This window comes from Trachypithecus francoisi, unplaced genomic scaffold, assembly GCF_009764315.1.
Source record: "Trachypithecus francoisi isolate TF-2019V2 unplaced genomic scaffold, Tfra_2.0 Lachesis_group9, whole genome shotgun sequence".
Classification (NCBI taxonomy): Eukaryota; Metazoa; Chordata; class Mammalia; order Primates; family Cercopithecidae; genus Trachypithecus; species Trachypithecus francoisi.
In genome coordinates this window covers 24,898,359-24,922,532 of record NW_022681474.1, presented here as the reverse complement: position 1 = coordinate 24,922,532, position 24,174 = coordinate 24,898,359, and the positions used below count along the sequence as shown (strand labels likewise).

The 24,174-nt window shown below is 42.8% G+C and overlaps 1 protein-coding gene across 3 annotated transcripts in view; it reads left to right on the top strand.

Annotated features, from left to right (window-relative positions):
* The window catches only part of PIP4K2A (phosphatidylinositol-5-phosphate 4-kinase type 2 alpha), a 184,832-nt gene that overhangs the window by 127,043 nt on the left and 33,615 nt on the right, over positions 1–24,174 (top strand). The window contains exons 4-6 of one of the 3 annotated variants that reach the window (XM_033209311.1): positions 5,311–5,463; positions 19,562–19,633; positions 22,739–22,885. In XM_033209311.1, coding sequence (XP_033065202.1) covers positions 5,311–5,463; positions 19,562–19,633; positions 22,739–22,885 — 372 coding nt within the window. The remainder of the gene's footprint in view (positions 1–5,310; positions 5,464–19,561; positions 19,634–22,738; positions 22,886–24,174) is intronic. The other 2 variants (XM_033209312.1, XM_033209313.1) reach the window with 2 other exon arrangements.

The window sequence follows — 24,174 nt, the reverse complement described above, 5'->3', positions numbered from 1 at the left end:
GTTTGTCACTATGGAAAAATCGACTGTCCCTTCATAATGCCCACCACACTCTAGAGCCCAGGCGAGGAAACAGCATGGCAGGGGGAGATGGAGGCTCTGGGTGGGGCCCCTGCAGGGCCCTCCGTGTACACCAGCCCACCTGATGTTGGAGAACTGAATTGGGCAAGTCATTTCTGCTCTCTGGGTCTCTTTTATCTGTATATTGAGTAGTTTGGAGTCATCTCCAAGGTTGCGTCCAACTCTAATGCTCTTTGAGATTTATTTAAACATGGAGGGACCCCTTGAAGGCACCTGAAGGTCGCTCCCAAGCTCTGTTTCCATCAAGGGTCTCCCAGCTTGTCCAAGCATCCAATATCATGCTGTGATTCCTTTTTTTGTTTGCAACAAAACAAAGCACACTGAGGAGTTTCTTACTCAGTGTCGGTAGATACACTGTTTTGAGGCAGCACAGTGACTGTGTTGAAGATATAAGACCTCCTGCCCTGAGCTCATGTGCTCATTCTAGCTGATGTTGTCCTGAATACATCTGGAATCTGTGAAGTGTTATTTTCACTGCATCTTCTCTTTCATCTAGGCCTGGGTGTCCTAAACCATCATTAGGCCCCTGCCGAGGTGATGGTTGTACTGTCCTCTGATCGGACTCTTTTTCTTGGGACAGGTGTCCTGGGTCACCTTCCTGAGGCCCATGTTTTACAGCAGTTCCTAGAGCAACGAGTCATGTCTTCGAGTAAATCCTTTTTTTTTTTTTTTTTTTGAGACGGAGTTTTGCTCTTGTTGCCTAGGCTGGGGTGCAATGGCATGATCTCGGCTCGCCGCAGTCTCTGCCTCCCAGGTTCAAGTGATTCTCCTGCCTCAGCCTTCCAAGTAGTGGGGATTATAGGCATGCGCCACCATGCCTGGATAATTTTGTATTTTTAGTAGAGACGGGGTTTCTCCATGTTGGTCAGGCTAGTCTTGAACTCCATGTTGGTCAGGGGAGTCTCGAACTCCTGACCTCAGGTGATCTGCCTGCCTTGGCCTCCCAAAGTGCTGGGATTACAGGTGTGAGCCACTACACCCGGCTGAGTAAATCCATTTTTAGAGTCATAAAAGATCCAAGGTAGAGATCTAATTGAGCCCATTCTCTCCCCGGGCTTATTCTCTATCACTTTATAGACCCAGAAACTGAGGCTCAAAGAAACTAAATGCTATCTACAAGAACTGATGAATGTTCTAGATCCCAAACCAGTGCCCTCACCGTTACACTGTGGTGCCTTTTTTTTTAATTTTAATTTTATTTTTTTGAGACAGAGGCTCACTGTACCACTTAGGTTGGAGTGCGGTGGTGTGATCTCGGCTCACTGCAATCTCTGCCTCCCAGGTTCAAACAATTCTCATGCCTCAGCCTCCGGAGTAGCTGGAATTACAGGCATGTACCACCACACCTGGCTGATGTTTATATTTTTAGTGGAGATGGGGTTTCACCATATTGCCCAGGCTGGTCTCGAACTTGTGGTCTCAAGTGATCCACCCACCTCGGCCCCCAAAGTGCTGAGACTACAGGCATGAGCCACCGTGCCCTGCCTGTACTGCTTTTAAAAACACATGTCTATTTCATGCCTTGGAAGAGGGCAAGAAAGTAAATAGTAATAGTAAAAATACATAAACAATTTTACTTTATTATAAAGGCTACAAAAAGTCTATGATTATAATGGCAGAAGTTTAGTCTTGTCTTTGTAAATCGTCCTTTTTGATTAGTTCAGAGAAAACTTTAGATAGGAATCTTAGGCATATTGCTTGGCTCCATTGTACACTAGTTTCTTCATCTTCAGGTGGGAAAAATGGACCTGGCTTTTCCTCTCTCACTGGAATATTGTGAAAATAAATGTGAAATAATGAGTTGGATTTTTCCAGGCCTTAGAATCATTCCAAGGATCAGGTGTTTTGTGTAGAATTGCATTAACTCTTTTGATTTCCTGCTTATCAGATAAGGCTTTTAATACATTTGATTTATGTATTTTTATATTCATGGTGATATGAAAGGTACATTTTGTGTTTTGATAGTGTTCCTAACTTCATTGGTTATTTGATATTCATGAACCTTAAAAATATTCAGATAGTGTGAGTTGGGGCTACTCATGTGATTATCAAAATGGTGATTTGAGACAGAATCAAGATTCGAATTTTTAAGATTTTATATACCAGGATGAAGACACGGCTGATATCCTAATCCAATCTCTGCATATATTATTATAACAATGTCTTTGAAACTGAAAGAAAGGCAAAAAACTGGGGAAGAGTAGTATCTGAGCTAAGGAATTCCTACATTATTTGCTTTTACATTTCCAGCCCTTTATAAACCCATACATTGGGCTGAGCATGGTGGCTCATCCCTGTAATCCCAGCACTTTGGAAGGCCAAGGCAGGCAGATAGATCACTTGAGGCCAGGAGTTCGAGATCACCCTCGCCAGCATGGCAAAACCCTGTCTCTACTAAAAATACAAAAATTAGCTGGGCGTGGTGTCACACGCCTATAATCCCAGCTACTCAGGAGGCAGAGGCATGAGAATCACTTGAGAATCACAAGAGATCAAGGCTGCAGTGAGCCAAGATCGCACCACTGTACTCCGGCCTGGGCAACACGGTGAGACCCTGCCTCAAAAAATAAAAATAAAAAATCCTGTACATTGTATTGGTACTTGTACATAGTATTATTAAACCCTTCTTCAATTAGTAAAGTAAATGCCATGAATTATTATTATGAACTATAAAGTTTCCCATTTTAATCTAACTAGAGGTGTAGAGAATATAATGGGAAAGGCATGAGTGCCGGTAAGTCTGTAATTATAACGTACTTAATACACTAAACTGTACATGCTGCGTGCCGGCAAAACACAGCATAAACACTGTTCTGTAGACCTTGGTTTTCATGTGTGGTCTGCAGACCCACTCAAGCAGCAGCATCTACTTCTGAAAATGCCCCACCCCTGACCTGCTGGATCAGAATCTGCATTTCCACATGATCCCTGGGTGATTCAGTTGCTTGTTGAGTTTGAGATGCACTGACTATGCAGCTTTCAATTTTATTTCACCCCATTGGCCCATGAGAGAATGTTATACTGTCCTATCTAATGTGCATAAGGAAACGATCTATGAAACTGAGGCTGCTGGAATTCATCCTGTGCTGAATACAGTTCTCCTTTACTATTCCCCATCCCCCCAAAAGTTATTTTACACGTATTGTCAGTTTGACAGAGTTTAAGGTCTGTTCCACTTGGTCTGCTCCACCTGGCTTTCATAAACTTGATTGTTCCCACTTTGAATTTATGCCTGAAGATAATTTGCAATCTTACAGTTCCTAGAGTTCTTGTTTTATTTGGAAGAAATACCCTTTTGCAAATTAGTGATTGCAAGAAAAAAGTAAGACCATTAACAAAGAGCAAGAATTGCTTTTTGGGGGCTAGCATTTAAAACCCCACCAGGGGAAATTCGCTTTGATTCTCTTCCTTTTTGTTCTAAGTGGGAAGTAGTATAAAGGAGATCTTGTTCATGTTTTAGGGAAAAAAACACTGTAATTAAGAATGGAACTCTTGTTAATATTGCCATTTTCATCCTGAAAGTCATTTTTATCATTCTCAGGCTATCTAATAAATTTCAGTTGTCTTAAGAATAATTGAACACTGCCAAGTCTTGCTATTTAAAGTCATTGGGGATTATGTAGATTTTTTTTCCTTCTCTCAAGTTTTCTAATAAGCTAAGGAAAGCAGATTCAGTTACTTGGTGGCCTTGACTCTGCATCTGGCAGGTGCGCCTGCTTGCCTTCAGGTCAAGGTGTGCTATTGCAGAATGTGTGATCCACTGCAGGGGATGCCAGGGTGGTGAGGTGAGAATCCTGGAAGATGAAGATTTGCTTGTGGGCCACTTTTCTCTTCAGGCATAGGTAGGGCCTGCGTGAACCCCTGCACTGCTGCAATCTGATTCTACCTCAAGTGGTTCAGTCCTATTGATTTCATCTAGAAAAGAAGGAAAGGATAAAGAGACTGGAATATGCTAGACAGAAAGGCACTCTTTCTTTTGCAAATCCATGGGCAAAGCTAACTACCACCTGCCTCTCTGAAGATATCCAGGTACCCTTAACCTGACAGCATTTGGCCACTGAGGCCTTTGAATGCCCACTCTAGAGAGGAAGTTAAAAGGAGAAAGTGTGTTTGCCTTTGAATCCCACACAGGCCATCCCTAGGCCCAGCCCGCACTGTGAGAGGCCTCCTTCACCATGGAGTATAAGAGCATGAAGTCCAGCGTTGGACAATCCTGGGCTCAAATCCCAGCCCTGTCACTTACTAACCATGTGTGGGGTTTGCTAGACCCCATGGCCTGGACAACCATTGTCAGGAGATTGGGACAAGGAGGCGGCTTCTTGGAGGATGTAAGAAAGAGGAGATCTGAACAGAAGTCACATGGGAGGAGAAGGTTAGACCTGCCTAGCCAGTGTCACTAGCATGAACTAGATCTTAGAGTGAATGATGTCAGAAGAGCCCCTACTCAGAGCCCCTCCATGTCCACCCTCCAGGATATCAGTAGTTCTCAAAAATAGTGGTAGGGAGTGGGGGATGGACCGAATTCAAATTGCCTAAGGAGAAGCTGTTTTAGAAGACACTCTCCCAGGCTCCTACGTTCTCCTCCTGGGGCACACAGGTAGCATAGTCTGCAAGTTAAGTACTTTACTAGTTGAGTAGTTTACCAGTTGAGAGTTTGGGTTCTGAGCCAGCCACACTAGAGTCAGAATTCTAGCTTTTCCCTTGCTAGCTATGTGCCCTTTGCCCAGATACTAAGCCTCTCTTATCCCCATCTCCTCATCTGTAAAATAATGATGATAGCAATCGTAACAATTGCATGGGAATGTTATCAGAATTGGGGGAAATTATCTGTGCAAAAGGCTTGGCATGATACCTGTCATGTAAGGAAATGCTCAGTGACTGCAACATTTTCTTTTATGACTGGAACCTAATTTTATTCAGAAGAAAACTTTGAGATCTTGTCCAACTCTGAAAAGAACTAAGTGATTAAAGTTACTTTGATTATAGTTGTAGACATTAGCCTGCTTTAAGGATATTAGAATCATAGTACAATTCAAGTTGTTTTCATTTCATCTGAAAGGTTTGCAGTGTGAGTTATGATGCATGTAAAAATGTCATCCTACTTATCAATTTATCCCAGACACAAATGTTTTTGAAAACTTCCAATGATGACAAATTCTCTGGGAATCAGAAAGCCACACCTTTAACTAGTTATCTTCCCCCCTTCCTTCCCCTCTTACCCCACCCGGGAAGAATTCCCTGACCAGGAGTGCACCCCTCCCCAACGACTCCCAGGCCCGCAGCGGAGCTCGTTTTCACACTTCCTACGACAAAAGATACATCATCAAGACCATTACCAGTGAAGACGTGGCCGAAATGCACAACATCCTGAAGAAATACCACCAGGTAATTTTTCTTGATATTTACTTGAAACTCCAAGAAGGTTAATATGCATAGCAGTTTCTCACCGAGGCCAAACATTTAAATATATAGTTAGAGAACAAGAAGAACACATTTCACATAAAACTCTCTAACCCGATGTTCTAAAATTACAGTGGCCAGATTCCTGGCAGTTAACGTTTAGGCATACTTATGCTATAAAGGTCATTTATTATTTATATAACACTTTTAACCTAAATACTCTTATATAATAGATTCAGTTATCACTGCTCTAATTTTGAAATCATTCAGCTTAAGATTTGGCAACTTGGCAGAAGTTTTTGCCTGTGCCAGAGATTGGGTGTTGACCTCTGAGTTTGTATCCAGTTACACCTCCAAATCCCGTTTTGCTGTCAGTGGTTCTTCTGTCCTGGCCCCAGCAGGGCCCACCCCATTCCAATCTGCTACGTAGCAAGCTCTCTGATTTTAGAAGGTGAGTGTTGGTCTGCTTCTTGCCCGCTTTTCATCCCCGAGCATAATTCATTGTAATCACTAGAGGTAAAATCAACCATCCTTGGAAGCAGCAATCTGTCTCTCATGGAGTAAATTTCAGCACAAGCTTCCCTGGTAGAGCACATGTTCCCAAGGCCCAGCCCGCACTGTAAGAGGCCTCCTTAACCATGGAGTATAAGAGCATGAAGTCCAGCGTTGGACAATCCTGGGCTCAAATCCCAGCCTTGTCACTTACTAACCGTGTGACTTCTGGACTTGGTTGTTTTTTTAGAGACAGGGTCTTGCTCTGCTGCCAGGTTGAAGTGCAGTGGCATGCTCACAGCTCACTGCAGCCTCAACCTCCTGGGCTCGAGCAATCCTCCCACCCCGGCCTCCCAAGTAGCTGGGACCACAGGTATGCACCACCATGCCTGGCTAATTTTTTTAAATTGTGTTTTTGTAGAGGTAGAGTTTTGCTATATTGCTCAGGCTGGTCTTGAACTCTTGGGCTCAAGCATTTCTCCCATCTTGGCCTCCCAAAGTGCTGAGGTTACAGGTGTGAGCCTCCACACCCTGCCTGGATTTTGAAGCCACAGTTTCTTTGTTTATACAGTCAGGATAATAATAACACCTAATACAGATTCTAAAGATTAAATAGGAAAATGCATGTCAAGTACTTAGCACAGTGTCTGTCACACACTAGATACTCAGTGTATGGTGGTGGCCATAGCATCAATATTATCAAGATAACATCTATGGTATAAAAATGACATAACGACTAAGTCACTTTGAGAAATTGTAGTCATATGATATGAACATGTCTGCTGTTGCAACATCCCAGGAATCATCTTTAGAACTGGTGTTTAAAACACACACGTTGATGCCTTTAGGATCTTAGTCAGCTTGAGCTGTCATAAAAATAGCGTAGACTGGGTGGCTTAAATGACAGAAATTTATTTCCTACAATTATGGAGATTGAAGTCTGAGATCAGGGTGCCAGTATGGTCGGGTTCTTCCTGGTTTGCCGACAGCCAGCTTCTCACTGTATCCTCACCTGTGTTGGCAGGAGTAGGGTGATGGGGACAGGATCAAAAGCCCTCTTCTGTCACTTCTAATAAGGGCACTGATCCCATAATGAGGGCTCTAACCTCATGACCTAATTACCTCTCAAAGGCCCCACCTCCTAATACCATCACTTGGGGATTAGGGTTTCAACATAAGCATTTTGGGGGACACAAACTTTCCATTCATAGCAGAGTCACACTGTGTTTTTAATTTAAACAGCTCCCAATTCCCCAAAGGTAAAAATTGGCTGTCACAAAGGGTATTCAAAATAAAGTGCCGCAGGCCCTGACTATATTAATAAAAGGATTCTCGAGTGTAAACAATCACACTTATTAAGCATCTGCTTTGAAGGCAGCACTGGCCTGGACTTCTGAGTTCCTAGATGTCTGTTTAAACATCCCTTCCAAAGCCTTACTTTGGGGTCATGCATTATGCTCTAATATTGTAGATTCTTTCTTGGCAGTTGCTTATTCTTCCAATCTTTGCAAGTGTGATCAATTACATTTTGCTTGCAGTGAAGTCTATAAAGATCTTTGAGCTATATTCTGTTTTTTGAAATGTGGTACTGCCTCTAGTTTGTTTTCTAAAATCAGTCAGTCTGTAAATTCATTTAGTATCTAATAAATCTTTTATAATATCTCTTCCTTTTGAAATTTGTTCTGCACTGCTTATGTTACTGCCTCTTATTCTAAAGGAAATTTTAAAGTGTCAGGACGGTACCTGTGAGGGGGAGACATTGCGGCTCTGTTATCTAAATTAACTGAATTATAGGTTGCATCTTCACCTTTTAAACAGTCTACTTGTTCATTTTTTCTCCTCTGGAAATTGATGTTGTACTTATGCATTCTTTTTAGACTTTCTTTCAGTTGTCTCGGAACATTCAAAGCAAAGTGATGTCTCATGACTGATGAGAACATACTGTTCTGATAAATGGCTAGGATACCATGCTAATAAAATGTGACACACAATTGAAGTATCAACTTCTTGATGACAACTTTGAGTTTAGCATCCTTTGACTTTACAAAAATCACAATTTGTAATGTTTTCTCTGGGGTAGTTATTGTAACCTAACATAGGGATTTGACACATCCCCAGTGTTAAAATAAGTGTGGGATCAAAATAAGTCACCTCCCAGGGACTTTAACAGTGTAAAGACTTCCTTTTGTTCCACTGCTACAAAATTGTTATCTTCTTGGTGTGTTCTTTATTCAGAAAAGTCTCCTTTATCCAACATCTATATTTTTTCTTTTTATAAACAGAATATTTTAAATATAATTTGTAGGGTCTTAATGATTGAGAATCACATTATTAATGTAAATTATTTAGAGGGCACTAAGTTGAAGTCAGGAGACATAGATCCTCACCTGTTAGGAATTGCCTCTTGGATGATCTCTGAACTCAGCTTCTGCACCTGCATTTCATTCATTCATTCATTCATTCATGTATTCATGTATTCACTCTTGACCTTATTCTAGAAAGGATTTAAGATGGCCTTCAAAGAAGTTGGAAATACAGGCTAGAATAAATGAAAAAAAGGAAAGGAAGAGGCAGAAAGATAAAGGCACAAAATGGAGCCTAGAATGAGCATAGACATTCATGCCAAGATGACCAGCATGCTTGATACTTTGAGTCTGTTGCCAGGGAGAAATGTAAGTGGTCTTGGTACTAAGATCCAGCAGGGTTGACTCTAAGGAGTTCCCCACAGAGCAGACACAAGATACCTGACCTGGTAAAACAACATCCTTGCCACAGGCTGAGAAACATACAAGAATGTCAGAGAACTTAAAAAAAAAATGATCCATATAGGCTGCTAATTATCAATATAGGCCATGTGTAAATATAGCCACGGTTGCAGCACCGTTTGTTTTTGTTTCTGGTTTTGCTAATTTGTCCACTTTTAAATTACATTTAAACAAAAACAAATGAAGGACAAGGAAATGTGTGGGTGACACAAATGTTGACCATTGAAGATGAACATGCCACTTGTATACATCTCAGCAAAATCTCGCATAGAAGAGGTTTTTAAAACTACAGCAGCAGTGAAGAGTAACAGTGTTAATTCCGTAATCAGAGAATGCCACAGAAACCTCATAAAAGGTTCATCATTCACACAGTTTATTTGGTACTGATCTGTCTAGGCTCACTGAGGGCAGGGCTGGGACCCTGCTCAGGTTGGCAGGTGTTCATGAAGGAAGATCCGGTCTGCCGAGTCAAACATCACACCCGCAGCAGTTAGCAAAGGCCACACCAACGTGTAATTTACGTTTAGTAAAGGCTGTTCTACAGAGAAAGGCCACAATGCACACCGGCTGCCTAGCCCTCTGCCAGTCTGGCTTCTATTTGAATGTTCTTCAGGCTGTTCTTGTATGCCACTTCCAGACAAGATTTTGATGAATATTACTGGGTGTGGGCTCAGTCTGGCATGCCTCGTGTGATTCCATGTGACCGGACACAGGCCTCTCATTGGTAAACCCAGGGAGGCCTATCAAGCTTTGCATTTCTCTCCCTGTGGTTTGAGATGCTCAGAGGTATTTGAGGTATATGTCAGGCCTTCATTCCTACTTTATGTGGACCTAGAGTACTTTTAGGGTTTGTATCTAAGAAACTTTCTGTTTCCTGCTTCAGTAGTGATCGTCAGTTCTTCTGTTTCTTCTAGCTTGTTGTTGCTCCTGCCTTGGAATTCTCTGGGCTTCTGAACCTTCCAAATCTAGACAAGGAATGCAGATTATTCAATTGCATATGAGTTGATGAGAGGCTCTCATAGAGGGTTTCTCCCGTGGAATGAATTGCGTGGACTTTCTGACAACTTTGGTTACCGAACAGCCCTTTTTTTTTCTTTCCCTTTGTTGTTTTTTGTTTTAATGAAATGCAGCCACAGTTGCAATTATATTCTGGAGGGTTAAAATTGCCCCAAGGCCAGCCTCTGGAGAAGTACAACATTGCTAGTTATTTGAATGTTTGAGTAAATTCTTCCTGGGATTAATTTTCTGACACACTGACCTTCCCAGCAATTTGGTGTGGCAGGTGGTTCAAGAGCAAGGACTTGGAGCCAGCCAGCCACCTTCTGGTCCCAGCCATGCCCCTGGCCAATGGCATGACCTTGGGCAAGTTACCTACACTCTTGATACCTCTTGGTCTATAATATTTGGATAATAGTACTCCCTTCATTTGGGTGTTGTGCTAATTGGGTGAATTCATATTTATAACATGCTCAGAGCAGTGTCTGGTATATAAGGAGTGCTAAATGGGCCAGGCGCAGTGGCTCACATCTGTAATCCCAGCACTTTGGGAGGCCAAGGTGGGTGAATCACCTGAGGTCAGGAGTTCAAGACCAGCCTGACCAACATGGTAAAACCTCATCTCTACTAAAAATACAAAAACATTAGCCAGGTGTGGTGGCGCGTGCCTGTTGTCCTAGCTACTCGGGAGGCTGAGGCATGAAAATCACTTGAATCGAGGAGGTGGAGATTGCAGTGAGCCGAGATTGCGCCACTGCACTCCAGCCTGGGCAACAGAGTGAGACTCTGTTTCAAAAAAAAAAAAGAAAAAAAGAAAAAGAAGTACTAAATGAGTGACTGAATAAGATTTTTTATTAAATACCATTCTTGTATTTAATTTCCTACACCTCCATGTTGAAATCATTCTAATGTGGCATTCAGTCCTTAACTGTTTTAATCCACTAGGGGGCCTGGTTTCTGGTAGGCTGTGGCACTGATGCAGAATTATGAAGATTTCAGCCGTAAGGAGTTAGATTTTTCCCCCAAGTTCCAGTATCTTGCTCTGTTCTTTATTTCCTGCCCAAATTGTACCCTAGTTTTCACTCTGTGCAAAGAAAGGAAAGCATCATCTCTCAGACCAATGGAGAATTCACATTAAGCACAGCAAACTTTCATAAATTTCATTTACTTCATTTTATTTTCTCTTACTTGTAGTTGGGAAAATAATGTTTCACTGTAAATACCCTTTTCACATTTCTGTTAGGCTATAAGAAACTCAGGTCCTATTAATGATGATTATCAGCTGATTAGCTAAACAATGTTAGAACATTCAAAAAGGAAAAAAAAAAATAGCAAAGAACCCACTTGAATATCTTTTTGTCTTAAATTGACTGATTTTCCCCCCCCCCACTGATCTGAATTCATTGGGAGCTTTGGTATCATGTAGCTTCAACTTGAATTAAAATTTAAAAGTACTGACTGGACACAGTGGCTCATGCCTGTAACCCCAGTACTTTGGGAGGCCGAGGTGGATAGATCACTTGAGGCCAGGAGTTCAAGACCAGCCTAACCAACACAGTGAAATCCAGTCTCTACTAAAACTACAAAAAATTAGCTGGGGTTGGTGGTGTATGCCTCTAGTCCAAGCTGCTCAGGAGGCTGAGGCATGAGAATCCCTTGAACTTGGGAGGCAGAGGTTGCAGTGAGCCAAGATGGCATCACTGCATTCCGGCCTGGGTGAGATTCTGTCTCAAAAAAAAAAAAAAATTTGAGAGGCATTGTCAGTAACATACCTCCCAGAAGTTGTATAGGACTTACAATGTAACCCAAGGGAAGTTGCAATGTAGGTGATCAAGAAATACCTTATGAAAATATTATTGATTATTTTAATAGCTTTTGAAATGCAGCATTTTAATTTGCTTTTTTATTTCAAAGTGACTAAATCGATAAATGGGTAAAATTGTTAAAAATGACTTAAATTCCTTTCTTATCCTTTTATTTGGGGAAACAATTAATACCTTTAGTTGAATCCAGAAGTTTTGCCTCCAAATCTGAACTCCCTGTTAAATAAGCTAATTAACACCTCAAATTTCAAGGATTTTAGGGTGAGCATGTGACTTCTTAGAAATCTCCTGATAGTACATCTTCTTATCCTTTCCTGAAGATCAGAGACGTTGGTGTTACTATTCAAAAGATGAGGCTTCAGTAGAGCAAAACTGCGAAAATAGGGACCATAAAAGCTAAAAACAAAAAAGAGTGGAGAGGGTTGTAACACCAGAAGAGAAAAGGTTCTACATTGCATCAGTGCTTCTTAGACTTTCATCAGGGCTCTGACTGGATGGGTCTGGAGGGGCCTTCTTGGATATCCAATATCTACTTGGATATTCTCAGTGCTGTGTAAGTATCAGATTATGAGACTAAACACAAGCTCCCAATAGACCCTCTGCTGCCGTTGGAAGCTGTGGACACGTCTTGCTTCTCTTTTAGAAATGGGGGAAAGTATTTGTCATCTTGGGAGTGCCCCGAAGCTTGCTGATGGGGGCGTTTGTAGCCCTCTGTTCCCAACGTCCTCAGCCATTTGCTCCTAGTTTCTCCGGGAGCTGCCCAGCTCACTCCCCAGCAAGCTTTTCCTGCAGCACTTCTTCCCCAGGGCCTGGAAGTTCCGCAGTCCTTTTCTCTTTCAGCCTCACCTCTCTCCTTCTGTTTCTCCAACAAGTATATCTTTAATGTGCTCATCCTGGCTTCCCCATCTTTAACTTTTCTTTCCCATTTTCCATGTCCAAACATCTCTGCCCAATTCTGGGTAAATTCTTCAAAGTATATCATCCAGTCCTAAGTCTCTCTTCAGCTGTTCTAATACTTTTTTTTTTTTTATTTCAACAATTATCTTTTTTATTCTAGTAGTTTTCCAGAAGATTTTTCAAAATCTGACAGTTCATTCCTGATGGTTTATTGTTTCAGGCTCATCTGTGAAATTGCATCCTTTGTTTCTTTAGATGTTTTGTGCATAACTGTTCAAAACTTACTCCTGAGAGTCCCCACCTCTGTAATTCCTGGGGGCCTGAATTTGTCGTCTCAGTCTGCCAACTCTCACACACAGTGACTTACCCAACCAGATCCTGACACAGTTTGGGGTCAAGATGTTGATCAGGATCAAATTTATGTAGGGAAGAGGAAAGAAGTGAGATTGGGCAGAGGGAGAAGTCAGACTGCCTTGCTGGCCCAGTCAAGCCTCGGCTAACCTGGCGGGGCACTAGAGGCTCCTATGTTAGGCCAAAATGACAGGCTGCCCTCAGAAGGCAGACCTAGAAGGAGCTGCCCTTGCAGGCCTTCTGCGGACTGCACACCCTTAGCTGGGCAGCACGGCCTTCCCTGGAGGGAATCGGCATCCCATCTCTGTGGCTACACTTGCTTTCTTTAGTGTCTGAGAGTCTTGCTGAGCTCATAGCTTCATCTTCACCTCTGCAATGCTTGGGAAGGCCTCTGCCCCTAATTTAGGGAGGCTCTTTTTCAGAGAGTTTTGTTTCTGCAAAAAAGGAGGGTGGGGATTCCCAGCCCTGGACTCTGTCTGCACCCTTCAAGGGTTTTGCTAGGAGTGGGAGCCCCTGGGCCCACTCCCCCACCATGCTGGTGTCCTCAGTGTCCCTGCACCCATGTGCTCCTGACAGGCTCTGTCTAGCACCTCCAACACTTTGGCTTGGATCCCAGCTCCTCACATGCTCCCTGGGCACACCTGCTCCCGGGTGCACCTGCTCAAATGCTCAGCAGCCCCAGGCATAGACTGCTCAGGCCCCAGCTCCCAATTGTGTGTGGGGTACAGGGGCCATTCTGGAACCTTCCTGCCTTTGATACCAGCTAAGCTTCCTGTCTGGGATGGGGCTGTCCAGGAGGCCTTGGACTTGTCAAAGCTCCCTGCCAGCGGTCATGTGTGGAGCAGCCATTCTGTGCTTTTTGTAACAAATGGCATATGTACATATCATAACGCACTTTATTGTATTTTTTACAAAGTTATTTCATTTTTAATGATGATGTTATTTATGGGTCTTTATTATGGTGTGTCACTAATTGAATTAGGCACATCCATGTGTGCACTTAGGCATTTCTGCGTATCTCAGTACGAAGAATGTGTATAAATACTACAGAAGAATGCTTGTTCCTTTTAAGCTTGATTTTTATCAAGCTTAATTAAGAAAAGCAGTAAAGTTTTATTTGTTATATTATTTGTTACATTTGCTTAAATGTAGTCATCTTTTTTTTTTTTTTTTACTTCAAGACGATTTGAAATCAAAATAAATTATATTAACTGACGCTTACAGACCATTATCACCGAATATACCAAGACATTCACTCAAAGAAAGTTGTGTCATTTGTTTACTTATTTGGCCATTGTACACCAGAGCTATCCATAATTTCAGGCTGCCTAGACATCTTTCTTTTCTTCCCTTGCCTTCATTTTCCTTCCCTTCCTTTCCCTTTCCTTTTCTTTCATGTGAAGTATGTTGTAGGAATAATCTATAAACATAGCCCGTGGTACAATAAGGATTACAGACAATTTAACCTTTCAAAAACATTAAATGAAACAAGACTTTACATTGAAGTCCTAATTTGATGCTATATTAAATTGTCTCTTCAAGCTTTTTTAAAAAATGAAAATAATAACAGCAATTCCCGAAAGCCGGAGCCCAGGTTCACACCGTCATGCGGAGTTATAAATATTTATCTGTTGCAGTACATCACTTAGAACCCTCTCTGCTGCAGCCTTCAGTCAGCTGTGAATCTCTTAATGGCATTTCATTCTCCATGAGAAGAGCAACAAATCGGGGCTTCATAACCCTTGGTATTCTCGCTGAGTGCCTAAGAGCAAAGGAAACCTAGGTCTGGGGGCTGTTACATTTTATGTTTTTGAAAGCCTAATTCCACGACTCTAATTAAAATCATTGCATTACATTTCTAACAAGCCCACAGTAAGTACAGGAAAAAGTTCTGAGGGAGAATTAGGAAGGGAGAAACTTTACCTTTGTTGATGACATCATTTATAAGTAGATTTTTTTTTTTTTTTTTTTGGAGACAGGGTCTTGCTCTGTAGCCCAGGCTGGAGTATAGTGGTGCAAACACGGTTCCCTGCACCCTCAGCCTCCCAGCCTCAAGTGATCTTCCTGCCGCAGCCTCCCAAGTAGCTGGGAATACAGGCATGTGCCACCACACCTGGCTCATTTCTTTTGTTTTTTTTGTAGAGATGGGGTTTTGCCATGTTGCCTAGGCTGGTCTCAAACTCCTGGACTCAAGCGATCCTCCTGCCTCGACCTCCCAAAGTGCTGGGATTGCAAGCATGAGCCACCATGCCCAGCTGTAAGCAAATTGTTTTTTAAAAAAAGACAAAAAAAAGTGAAAACTGTTAGTGTTGGAAATGCATGTTACAGATGAAAAAAATTAAAAAATAAAGCCATCATATAGGAAAGTTTCTGAGAGCACTCTTAGAATTAGCAGAAGCTATTATGAGGTAAGTAATGAAGGGAAGTGACAAGAGGTGCCCAGCTATGACAGTGCAGAAGTGAACAGTACTCAATAAAAGGAGTATTTTAATTTTTTTTTTTTTTTTTAGAGATAGGATCTCCCTGTGTTGCCCTGGCTCGTCTCGAACTCTTGAGCTGAAGCACCCCTCCTGCCTCAGCCTCCCAAGTAGCTGGGCAAAAACAATATTGTAAAATGCAAGTGTAGGTAACGTAGTGAATTTAACACTGAGAACAGGAAAGCTGACCCCAAGAATAAGTGTGATTGACTTAGCTACATATGGCAAGTGTAAGAAGAATTGGTGACAATCAGGTTCACTTTTATAAAGTTTGAGAGTAGATTTTCAGCACCTGTGCAGATGGAAGCTCAGTGCCGTGGCTACATCACAGGCATCTAGAAGCCTCCGCTTCAGGTGCCAGGCAGAGCTGCTGTTTGATGTGAGCAGAGGGCTTAGCTACAGGTGACCTGCAGAGTCAGACAGGTGGAAATGACAGGTGAGCATTGTGCCACCAGGAGGAATGCCTCAGGGGAAAAGCCCTATTCAAGGAACTGCTCAAAGGAACACTCTTCAGTATTGTGTACATGCTGCCTGTGCTCTCACAGGAGAATAAGCCCACTGATCTGGTGTGTGCTCTTAATTTCTGAGCCACACAGGGATGGCCAGCGTTGTTCAGTGTTTGGTCCATTTGCAGCCTCATCTGCCTTGGGACTTCAAAGTGGCTGCAGACAGGAGTTGGCAGACTCATCCATTCTACAGAGGAGCCTCCCGGGCCATTAGAGCAGTGCACCTGTCGAGTCTGTAAAGCGAGACATTACCATCGCAGAAAGGGACACTGTGTTGATGATGTCCTTTTGCCAGTGGGGAAGGATTGCCTTGTAGCCACATCTAGACCGTGGGTGCTCATGGAAGTCTCCCTCATCCCTTCCTGCCTCTGCCCTCTCCACCCCTCACCCTGGGGCCTTAGCTGCATCTTGGCCCTGCTTGAGACATCAGCAGGTCCTGTTTCCCTTATCTCCACATTCATCAGAATGGGGTGTCTTTTTTTTTTCTTTTTTCTTTTTTTCTCAGACAAAGTCTGGTTCTCTCACCTAGGCTGGAGTGCAGTGGTGCAATCTTGGCTCACTGCAGCCTCTCCCTCCTGGGTTCAAGTGATTCTCCTGCCTTAGCCTCCTGAGTAGCTAGGATTACAGGCACCCGCCACCATGCCTGTCTAGTTTTTATATTTTTAGTAGAGACGGGGTTTCACCATGTTGGCCAGGCCGGTCTCGAACTCCTGACCTCAAGTGATCCACTTGCCCCTGCCTCCCAAAGTGCTGGGATTGCATGCATGAGCCACCATGCCCGGCCAGAATGGGCATCTTAAAGGCAGCAAGTTCCTCTGTTGTTGGTATGGGAGCATCACGTCTGAGCAGTGTTATGCCCAAAGATCCCCTCCCCTCCAAGGGTGAGGATAGGGAGGAGCTGGAGGGGAAGGAGGCAGACGTCCTCTAATTGCTGTGCACGTGATTCTGTGGTTTAAAGAAAACACCATTTATCAACTTCATCAGTGCATACAAACTTTGGGAAATTAAGAGAATTTTAAGTGTGAATTCTGTATAAATCATCGGATATGATTCTTTACTCTTATTCAGTGACAGATTGATATCATTAGGGTTATGATTCTGCTCCACCCCTTTCCTCAAAGTTCTATTTCTCCCATGATGCTAGAGAATGAGGATACATTGTGTAGTACAGTTTGTATGTGTGGTAATAGCCCTAGAACAGATAAACCGTGACCATTTCTGAATTCTCCCCCAAGTTAACCATGTGACTGCCTTTTTTTTTTTTTTTTTAAGATTAACATCCTTAAACAGTTATTTTGTAGTACCCTCTTTTCCTCCTTTCATGCCCAATATATGCCTGCTTTTTTCCTACTTCTTGTGTAAAGTTCTTCACTTGTCATGGCCATCATGAGAAAAATCTAAGGCTTCCTTTTCATCATAAATGACAGGTTTTTTTTCTGCCTTCAAAATCTAGAATTTTCATGTTTACAACACCTGGAGGTAAGGGTCATGGTGTTCATTATAGAGAGCAGAGAGAGTAGGCATCTGTAGGAAACATCTTGGGTTTTTAAAGTTATTTGCTGCATGTGTTTATTTATTCAACAGTTGTATATGAAATGTTTTTTACACATGAGGTCCTGCTAAGGGCAGTGCTTGCCACCTTCGTGGAGCTTACATTTGGCAGGAAGCCATATTACATGAATCTTATATGGATGTGCAACTCGAAAGATCGTGGACTGGGAATCATAAGTTTGGGAGTTACCAAGACACAGATAGAAGTGAAAACAAAAGGTGTGGATCAGGTAGCCTGTACACAGTGAAGAAGAGAAGATGAGAGGACATCTAGGTCAGGGCCCTGAGAGTTTGCATGTAGAGGAGGAAGAATTGGCCAAAGAGCAGGAAAGGTGGGACAGAGTAGGAAGAGGCCTGCCAGGAGAACATAGCGTCTCCAAAGCCAAGGGAGGAAGCCCTGGACGAGAGCACTGTTTGCTCATAGGATTCAAGAGAAAGAAAGGCGGAGAAGCATCTGTCAAATTTAACCACTCAAGGGTCATTGAGATCTCAGGGGGAACAGTTGCTCTGAAGGGATAGGAAAGTAAAATCCAGAGCAGGATGAGCTGCAGAATGGATGGGAGTATCAGAGCAATAGAAAATAAGCGTAGACAACTCTGCCAAGAAGCCAGTCAGGAGAGAGACCAGAGATGGAGAAAGACATGCAGTCAAAGAATGGTTTGTGTTTCTATTTACTTTTTATTGTAAAAATGTTCAAACAGACAGAAAATTGGTAGCATATACCCATCACTTAGATTGAACAATTATTAACGTTTTATTTTGCATCATTTTATTTTTGCAGAAGTGTTTCAAAAGTAAATCACAGACATATTTCCTCTATAAATACTTTGATATCCTTCTCTGAAACTTAAGGACTTCTCAGGATAAGAAAATTGCTGATAAATTCCTTACTATCACCAAATACCTAGTTAGTGGCATAATCAGGTGTCCCCAGTTGCCCTCCAAGTGTACGTTCAAGCCAGGATCCAGGCAGTGCCAGACCATGCATCTCTGCAATTGAGGGGGTGTTTTGTGTTTTGTTTTTGTTGCTTTCCTGAGAAACTTTAGCACATTTAACCGCTGTTGAGAAGCTGCTAGTGGAGGGAGAGAGGTTGAGTCCCCTGGACTGAGGGGGAGGATGCCCAGGAACCCAACAAGACTGGTCCCAGTGTGACTGGAGAGACTGCTCTTAGAAGGGGATCCACTGTGCAAGCACTGAGTGTCTTCACCTGTTTGTGTTGCTGTGAGGAATACTTGAGGCTGGGTGATTTATAAGGAAAAGAGGTTTATTTGGCTTGCAATTCTGCAGGCTATACAAGAAGCATGGCGTCAGCATCTGTCTCGAGTGAGACCCTCAGGAAGCTTCTACTCATGTTGGAAGGCAGTGGGGAGCTGGCATGGCTCGGTGAGAGGCGAGGAAGGAGACTGGAAGGCCTTTTTCCATAAGCAGTTCTCCCCATGGCACCAAGCCCTTCATGAGGGACCCACCTCCATGACCCAGTCACCTCCCACCAGGCCCCACCTCCAACACTGGGGATCACATCGCAACGTGAGGTTTGGAGGGGACATATATTCAAAGTGTATCACTGGGAGATGGGGCTACCGGAAGTCAAGCCATTCCCCTCCCATGGCACCCTTTTCCACCTGAAATAGGATAACTTGCACACAGACAAGAACCAGACGTCTCCACTCCACGATGCAAAGTCAGCACCACCCATGGTACCAGGCATATGATGGATGCTCAATACGTATTTTAAGTGAATGTATGAAAAAAAATTTTTTTTTTTTTTTTTTGAGACAGGGGTTTGCTCTGTCACCCAGGCTGGAGTGCAGTGGTGCGATCTCGGCTCACTGCAGCCTCTGCCTCCCAAGTTCAAACGATCCTTCTGCCTCACCCAGCCTCCTGCGTAGTTGGGACTACAGGCATGCACCACCACACCTGGCTGATTTTTGTATTTTTACCAGAGACAAGGTTTCGCTGTGTTGGCCAGGCTGGTCTCAAACTCCTGACTTCAAGCTGTCTGCCCACCTTGGCCTCCCAAAGTGCTGGGATTACAGGTGTGAGCCACCATACTCGACCTCTATGAATGAATATTGAGAGTGATGAGGGGGTTTTGAGGTTTGATGAAAATGGAAAAGGTTCATAAGGTAGATAACACTTCATACTACTTTTTATGTGCCAGACTCTGTTCTGAAAACTTTGTAATTAACTCATTTAATCATTAAGTACTATTATTACCTCCCAGTTTCCAAATGCAGACCAAGAGGTTGAATGCAGACCAAGAGGTTCCTTACCTGTGTGTCCCAAGGTCACACAGGTAAGGAACACGGAGCTGGATCGGGGGGCTCCTAGCTGTGCAGCGTGACTGAGGCTCGTGAGACCGTGGCTAACACTGTCGCTGTGAATCCACAGTCTCCCTGGTTCAGGGCTGACCTCCAGCAGCTGGTGTGTGTAGGAATCCTTGGAGTTAGGCCCACTGGTGTTATGAATTTGTGCTGAGCATTCTCTGGGTCAACTGGGAGAATCCACCAGGATTCTCATTCAGGCTTCTTTGTGTCAACATCTGCCTACCACAGCGCATCGTGCTAGAGAACAGAGGTCCCTAGCCCAGGCATTCACAGACCCAGTTAAATGTTCCTCCACTGAAAATGCAACAGTGTGCCCCTTTCCCAGTGCTTCCCCCCCAGAAATTCAGTTAATGGGTATAATTTTCTCTGCTGCAAAATTTTAACCCATTAATGCTTTCTAAACCTTTGATACCACCTGCAGCTTGGCAATACTGCAATCTAATAAACTTTGGTATGACTTGTGGGTTTGTACATATTTATATTCTCAGGAGTTTTAGGTATTTATCAAAGAGCCCCATAGGTGAGCCATACGTTTGAGAACAACTGCGTGTAGACTTGGTGATAAAGTAAACAGACTTTTTGTTTGTTTTTGTTTTGTTTTGTTTTGTTTTGTTTTTTGAGATGGAGTCTCACTCTGTCACCCAGGCTGGAGTACAGTGGCACAATCTCGGCTCACTGAAACCTCCGCCTCCCGGGTTCAAGTGATTATTCTGCCTCAGCCTCCCGAGTAGCTGGGATTACGGGTGTGCACCACACCTGGCTAATTGTTGTATTTTTAGTAGAGATGGGGTTTCACCATCTTGGCCAGGCTGATTTTGAACTCCTGACCTCGTGATCCACCCACCTTAGCCTCTGAAAGTGCTGGGATTACAGGCGTGAGCCACCGCACCTGGCAAAGTAGACAGATTTGATCTGTCTCTTTTCAATGTAGTAATTTAGCTAATCTTTAAGGTAGGGAAGGTATAGAATGTAATCTGTATGGGTGTTTTTTCCTAAGAGGGGGGCAACTAGTCAATGATTTGCTGTATAATATTCAAAAGATTTCTTTACCATATTTGTAGCATTGGTTCTTTTCCATGAGACATAGCCGTCTGTGGCTCTGTACGGCAACTTGAATCAGAGAGACATGGCAGGATTCTGTAAATGTAGTCCATCATGAGAGCGCAGCGAGGGGTTGAGCAGCAAAACCAAAACTGGTGTGTGCCCCGGGGCAGGGACTGTCTTGTGGCCCTCAAAAATAACTGCCTCAGAGCAGACCCCACCCAGTACATGTCTGTATGTCAGTTTGGAGCACAAAACAAGTGTAACATTAAAATTTCTTAACAGTTTTGAATGAAAATAATCATTATCATCTTCAGTATTGTATAGTACACAGCATCATGTGAAGTATTTTGACATACTCTTATCTGTAACCCTCAAAACAACCCTCAAGGTAGGAATTAGGCTCTTTTTTTGGAAAATGAAGCTAAAATGTGGAGTGATTTGGTAACTTGCCCAAGATCTCACAGCTCCTAAATGGAGTCACTAGGACACACATACACGCCTTTCTGACTCACAAACCTATGTTCTCTCTACTGCACATAGAGACTGGACTTCCTCAGTCTGCGTGTTTGAAGGCCCATCCAACCACCTTTCTACAGAGGCCAAGAACTTTTTATTTCTCTAGATCAGATGTGAGAAATTTTCGTTTCACCCAGTGGCTATTTACTACCTCGTTTACGTTAGCAAAACTCAATTTATTATATTTTGAAAGGAAAGAAATAGAAAATGTTTCACTCATCTAACTTCAAATAACAAGGTGAAACTCTCCTCAGGAATTACATGAGATTAAAATATATAGCTCAGTTATTGTCAACAAGAAGAAAAAAGGAAGACACAGCTTTAAAACTTGCCAAAACTCTAGATGGCAAAAATCAAAGTCAGCTGCCAATGCTGTTTATCTTTAATGATCAAAACTGAAGACTTTCATTCTTAAGGTGGTTAAATATTATCAGAATTGATTATTAACAGTATTTACAACTAAAAAGTTTGAAAGGACATTCTAATTACTTTTGTATTTTTTATAAAATGCTCATTGTAAAAAAAAAAGAAAGAAAATGAAAAATTCAAGCAGTATAGAAAAAAGATCAGAATTCCTTCCAACTGCATCATCAGCATCTCTGAATATGCCCAACACGTATGGTGCTTACAATAATTGAATCTCACCATTTTTGCTGTTTATTATCCTGGAGATTTCACACATGTGTCAATGGACATAGAGCTTTTTTGAAATATTCCTTCCCCATGATTTTAAAGGAAGGAAAACCTAAGCCTCCCTTGGGAAGTGCAGAGGGACCCCTGTTTTGTGAAAATCTGCTCTCAGGGAGAAGTGGCTCCATCTTGTGGCCCTCTAGAATGTGGTCATGAAAAACAGCCAAGGTCGTGTTGTGTTTTTGCAACTCTCCTCCGAAATGGTGTCAACCTTGGGCTTGTCCAGTTAACTTGGTGGAAACCAGCAGGAACCAGGCAGTCCCCATCTGCCGGCAGAGCAGGAGTGAGGGTGCTGTGGTCGCAGGGGTTGCCCCCTTCTCCCCTGCTCTCATGGGAAGCTTAGCTCAGCCATCCCAGCTTCTAACACTGGGGGCTCCACAGTTTCCTCTTTAATCTCGACTTCAACAATGTTAGAGAAGCTAATTTTAGCGGCCAGGTCGCTCTGCCTCAGTCCTGTAGTCAGGGCTTTGGGGGTAGAAGGCAAAGGTGCTAGGTGGAGTGTAATATCCCTTCAAAGGAATTTGAGAAAGACAGTCACATGTCCTCATGCCTTACACTATCATATCCAAGGTTTGACCTTACAAATTCCATTTGGAATGTTGGAAAAAAATTGTTTGGAGATAAAATTGAATGTTCTTTTCTGTGTAGATATGGTGAACACAGATGTGATTGGTAAGCAGTACAAATGTGGCCATTTTCTGTAAATAGGACCCTAATGACTGGAGGTTTTCACTTTGTGTAAACACCATAGGTGTATGTATTTTACATCTAAGGAAGCAATCTTTTGATTGGATTTTTTTTCCTTTTTTTTCTCTCCTATGCAGTACATAGTGGAATGTCATGGGATCACCCTTCTTCCCCAATTTTTGGGCATGTACCGGCTTAATGTTGATGGAGTTGAAATATATGTGATAGTTACAAGAAATGTGTTCAGCCACCGTTTGTCTGTGTATAGGAAATACGACTTAAAGGTGAGATTGATTTTATGAATTTTTGTGAAGTAACTCAAGCTTACTCTTCTACATTGTAAATGTTGTCGTTGATCATCAAAAATGCTTTGGAGCTACTCAGCACTTAAAGCTACCAGACAAGTAGCAGTGTATTCCTTCCTTTGAGGCAATAAGTGCTTGCTGGTCTCACCAAAAAACACTGGCACATGTTAGAGATATCACATCTACTTAAATATTCAAGTACATACCAGGCATTGTTCTAGGTGCTAGAAATAACGGTATGAACAAACCAAACCTGCACTCAGGGAGCTGACATTCTGGTGGGTAAAGACAGGCAGTAAGTAAAAGTAATAAGTTAGTCATAGAGCATACCCAGAAGTGGTCAGTGCTATAGACAGAATTAAAAGAAGGGGGGAGTTTTAAATAGGACTGTCAGGGAAGGTTCCCCTGAGAAAGATGACATTGGAGCAGACTTGAAGGAGATGAGGAAATGAGCTGAGGAAGCATGTTGCTGGCAGAGGGAACTGTAAGTACAGAGACCATTTCAAAGGCTTGGAGAGAAAGGGGGTCCCCTGGAAATTCTGAGAGTGGAGTGACATAATCTGGCTTCTGGTATCACCAACTCAGGGGAGAATGTTCAAGTTAGGGGCTGAAAAACTGTGACTTGCCTTGAATGCCAAATCCTACTTGAAGGACTCCTTTTTTTTTTTTTTTTTTGAAACAGTCTTCCTCTGTTGCCCAGTCTGGAGTGCAGTGGCACAATCTTGGCTCATGGCAACCTCTGCCCCACTGACTCAAGCAATCCTTCCACCTCAGCCTCCCAGGTAACTGGGACCACAAGCATGCACCACCATGCTCAGCTAATTTTTTGTATTTTTTGATGGAGACAGAATTTTACCATGTTGCCCAGGCTGGTCTTAAACTCGTGAACTCAAGCAATCCACCCACCTTGGCCTCCCAAAGTGCTGGGATTATAGGCATGAGCCACCGCGCCTGGCTGGGCCAATTTTATAAATACATTTTTATTGGAATACCGCCATGCCCATTGTTTCTGTGTTGTCTGTTGCTACTTTTGTACTGTAATGGCAGAGTTGGGTAGTTACCACAGAGACCATTTGGGACCACAAAGCCTAAAACATTTACCCTCTGACTCTTTGCAGAAAAAGTTTGCCAAACTCTGGTCTCTGACATTTGGTTCTCAAGTTTTTTGGTCTCAGTCCTTTCACACTCTTAAAAGAGGACCCTCAAAAGCTTTTGCAGATGTGAGTTGTGTCTGTGGATATTTACAGTATTAAAAATTAATATAAGAA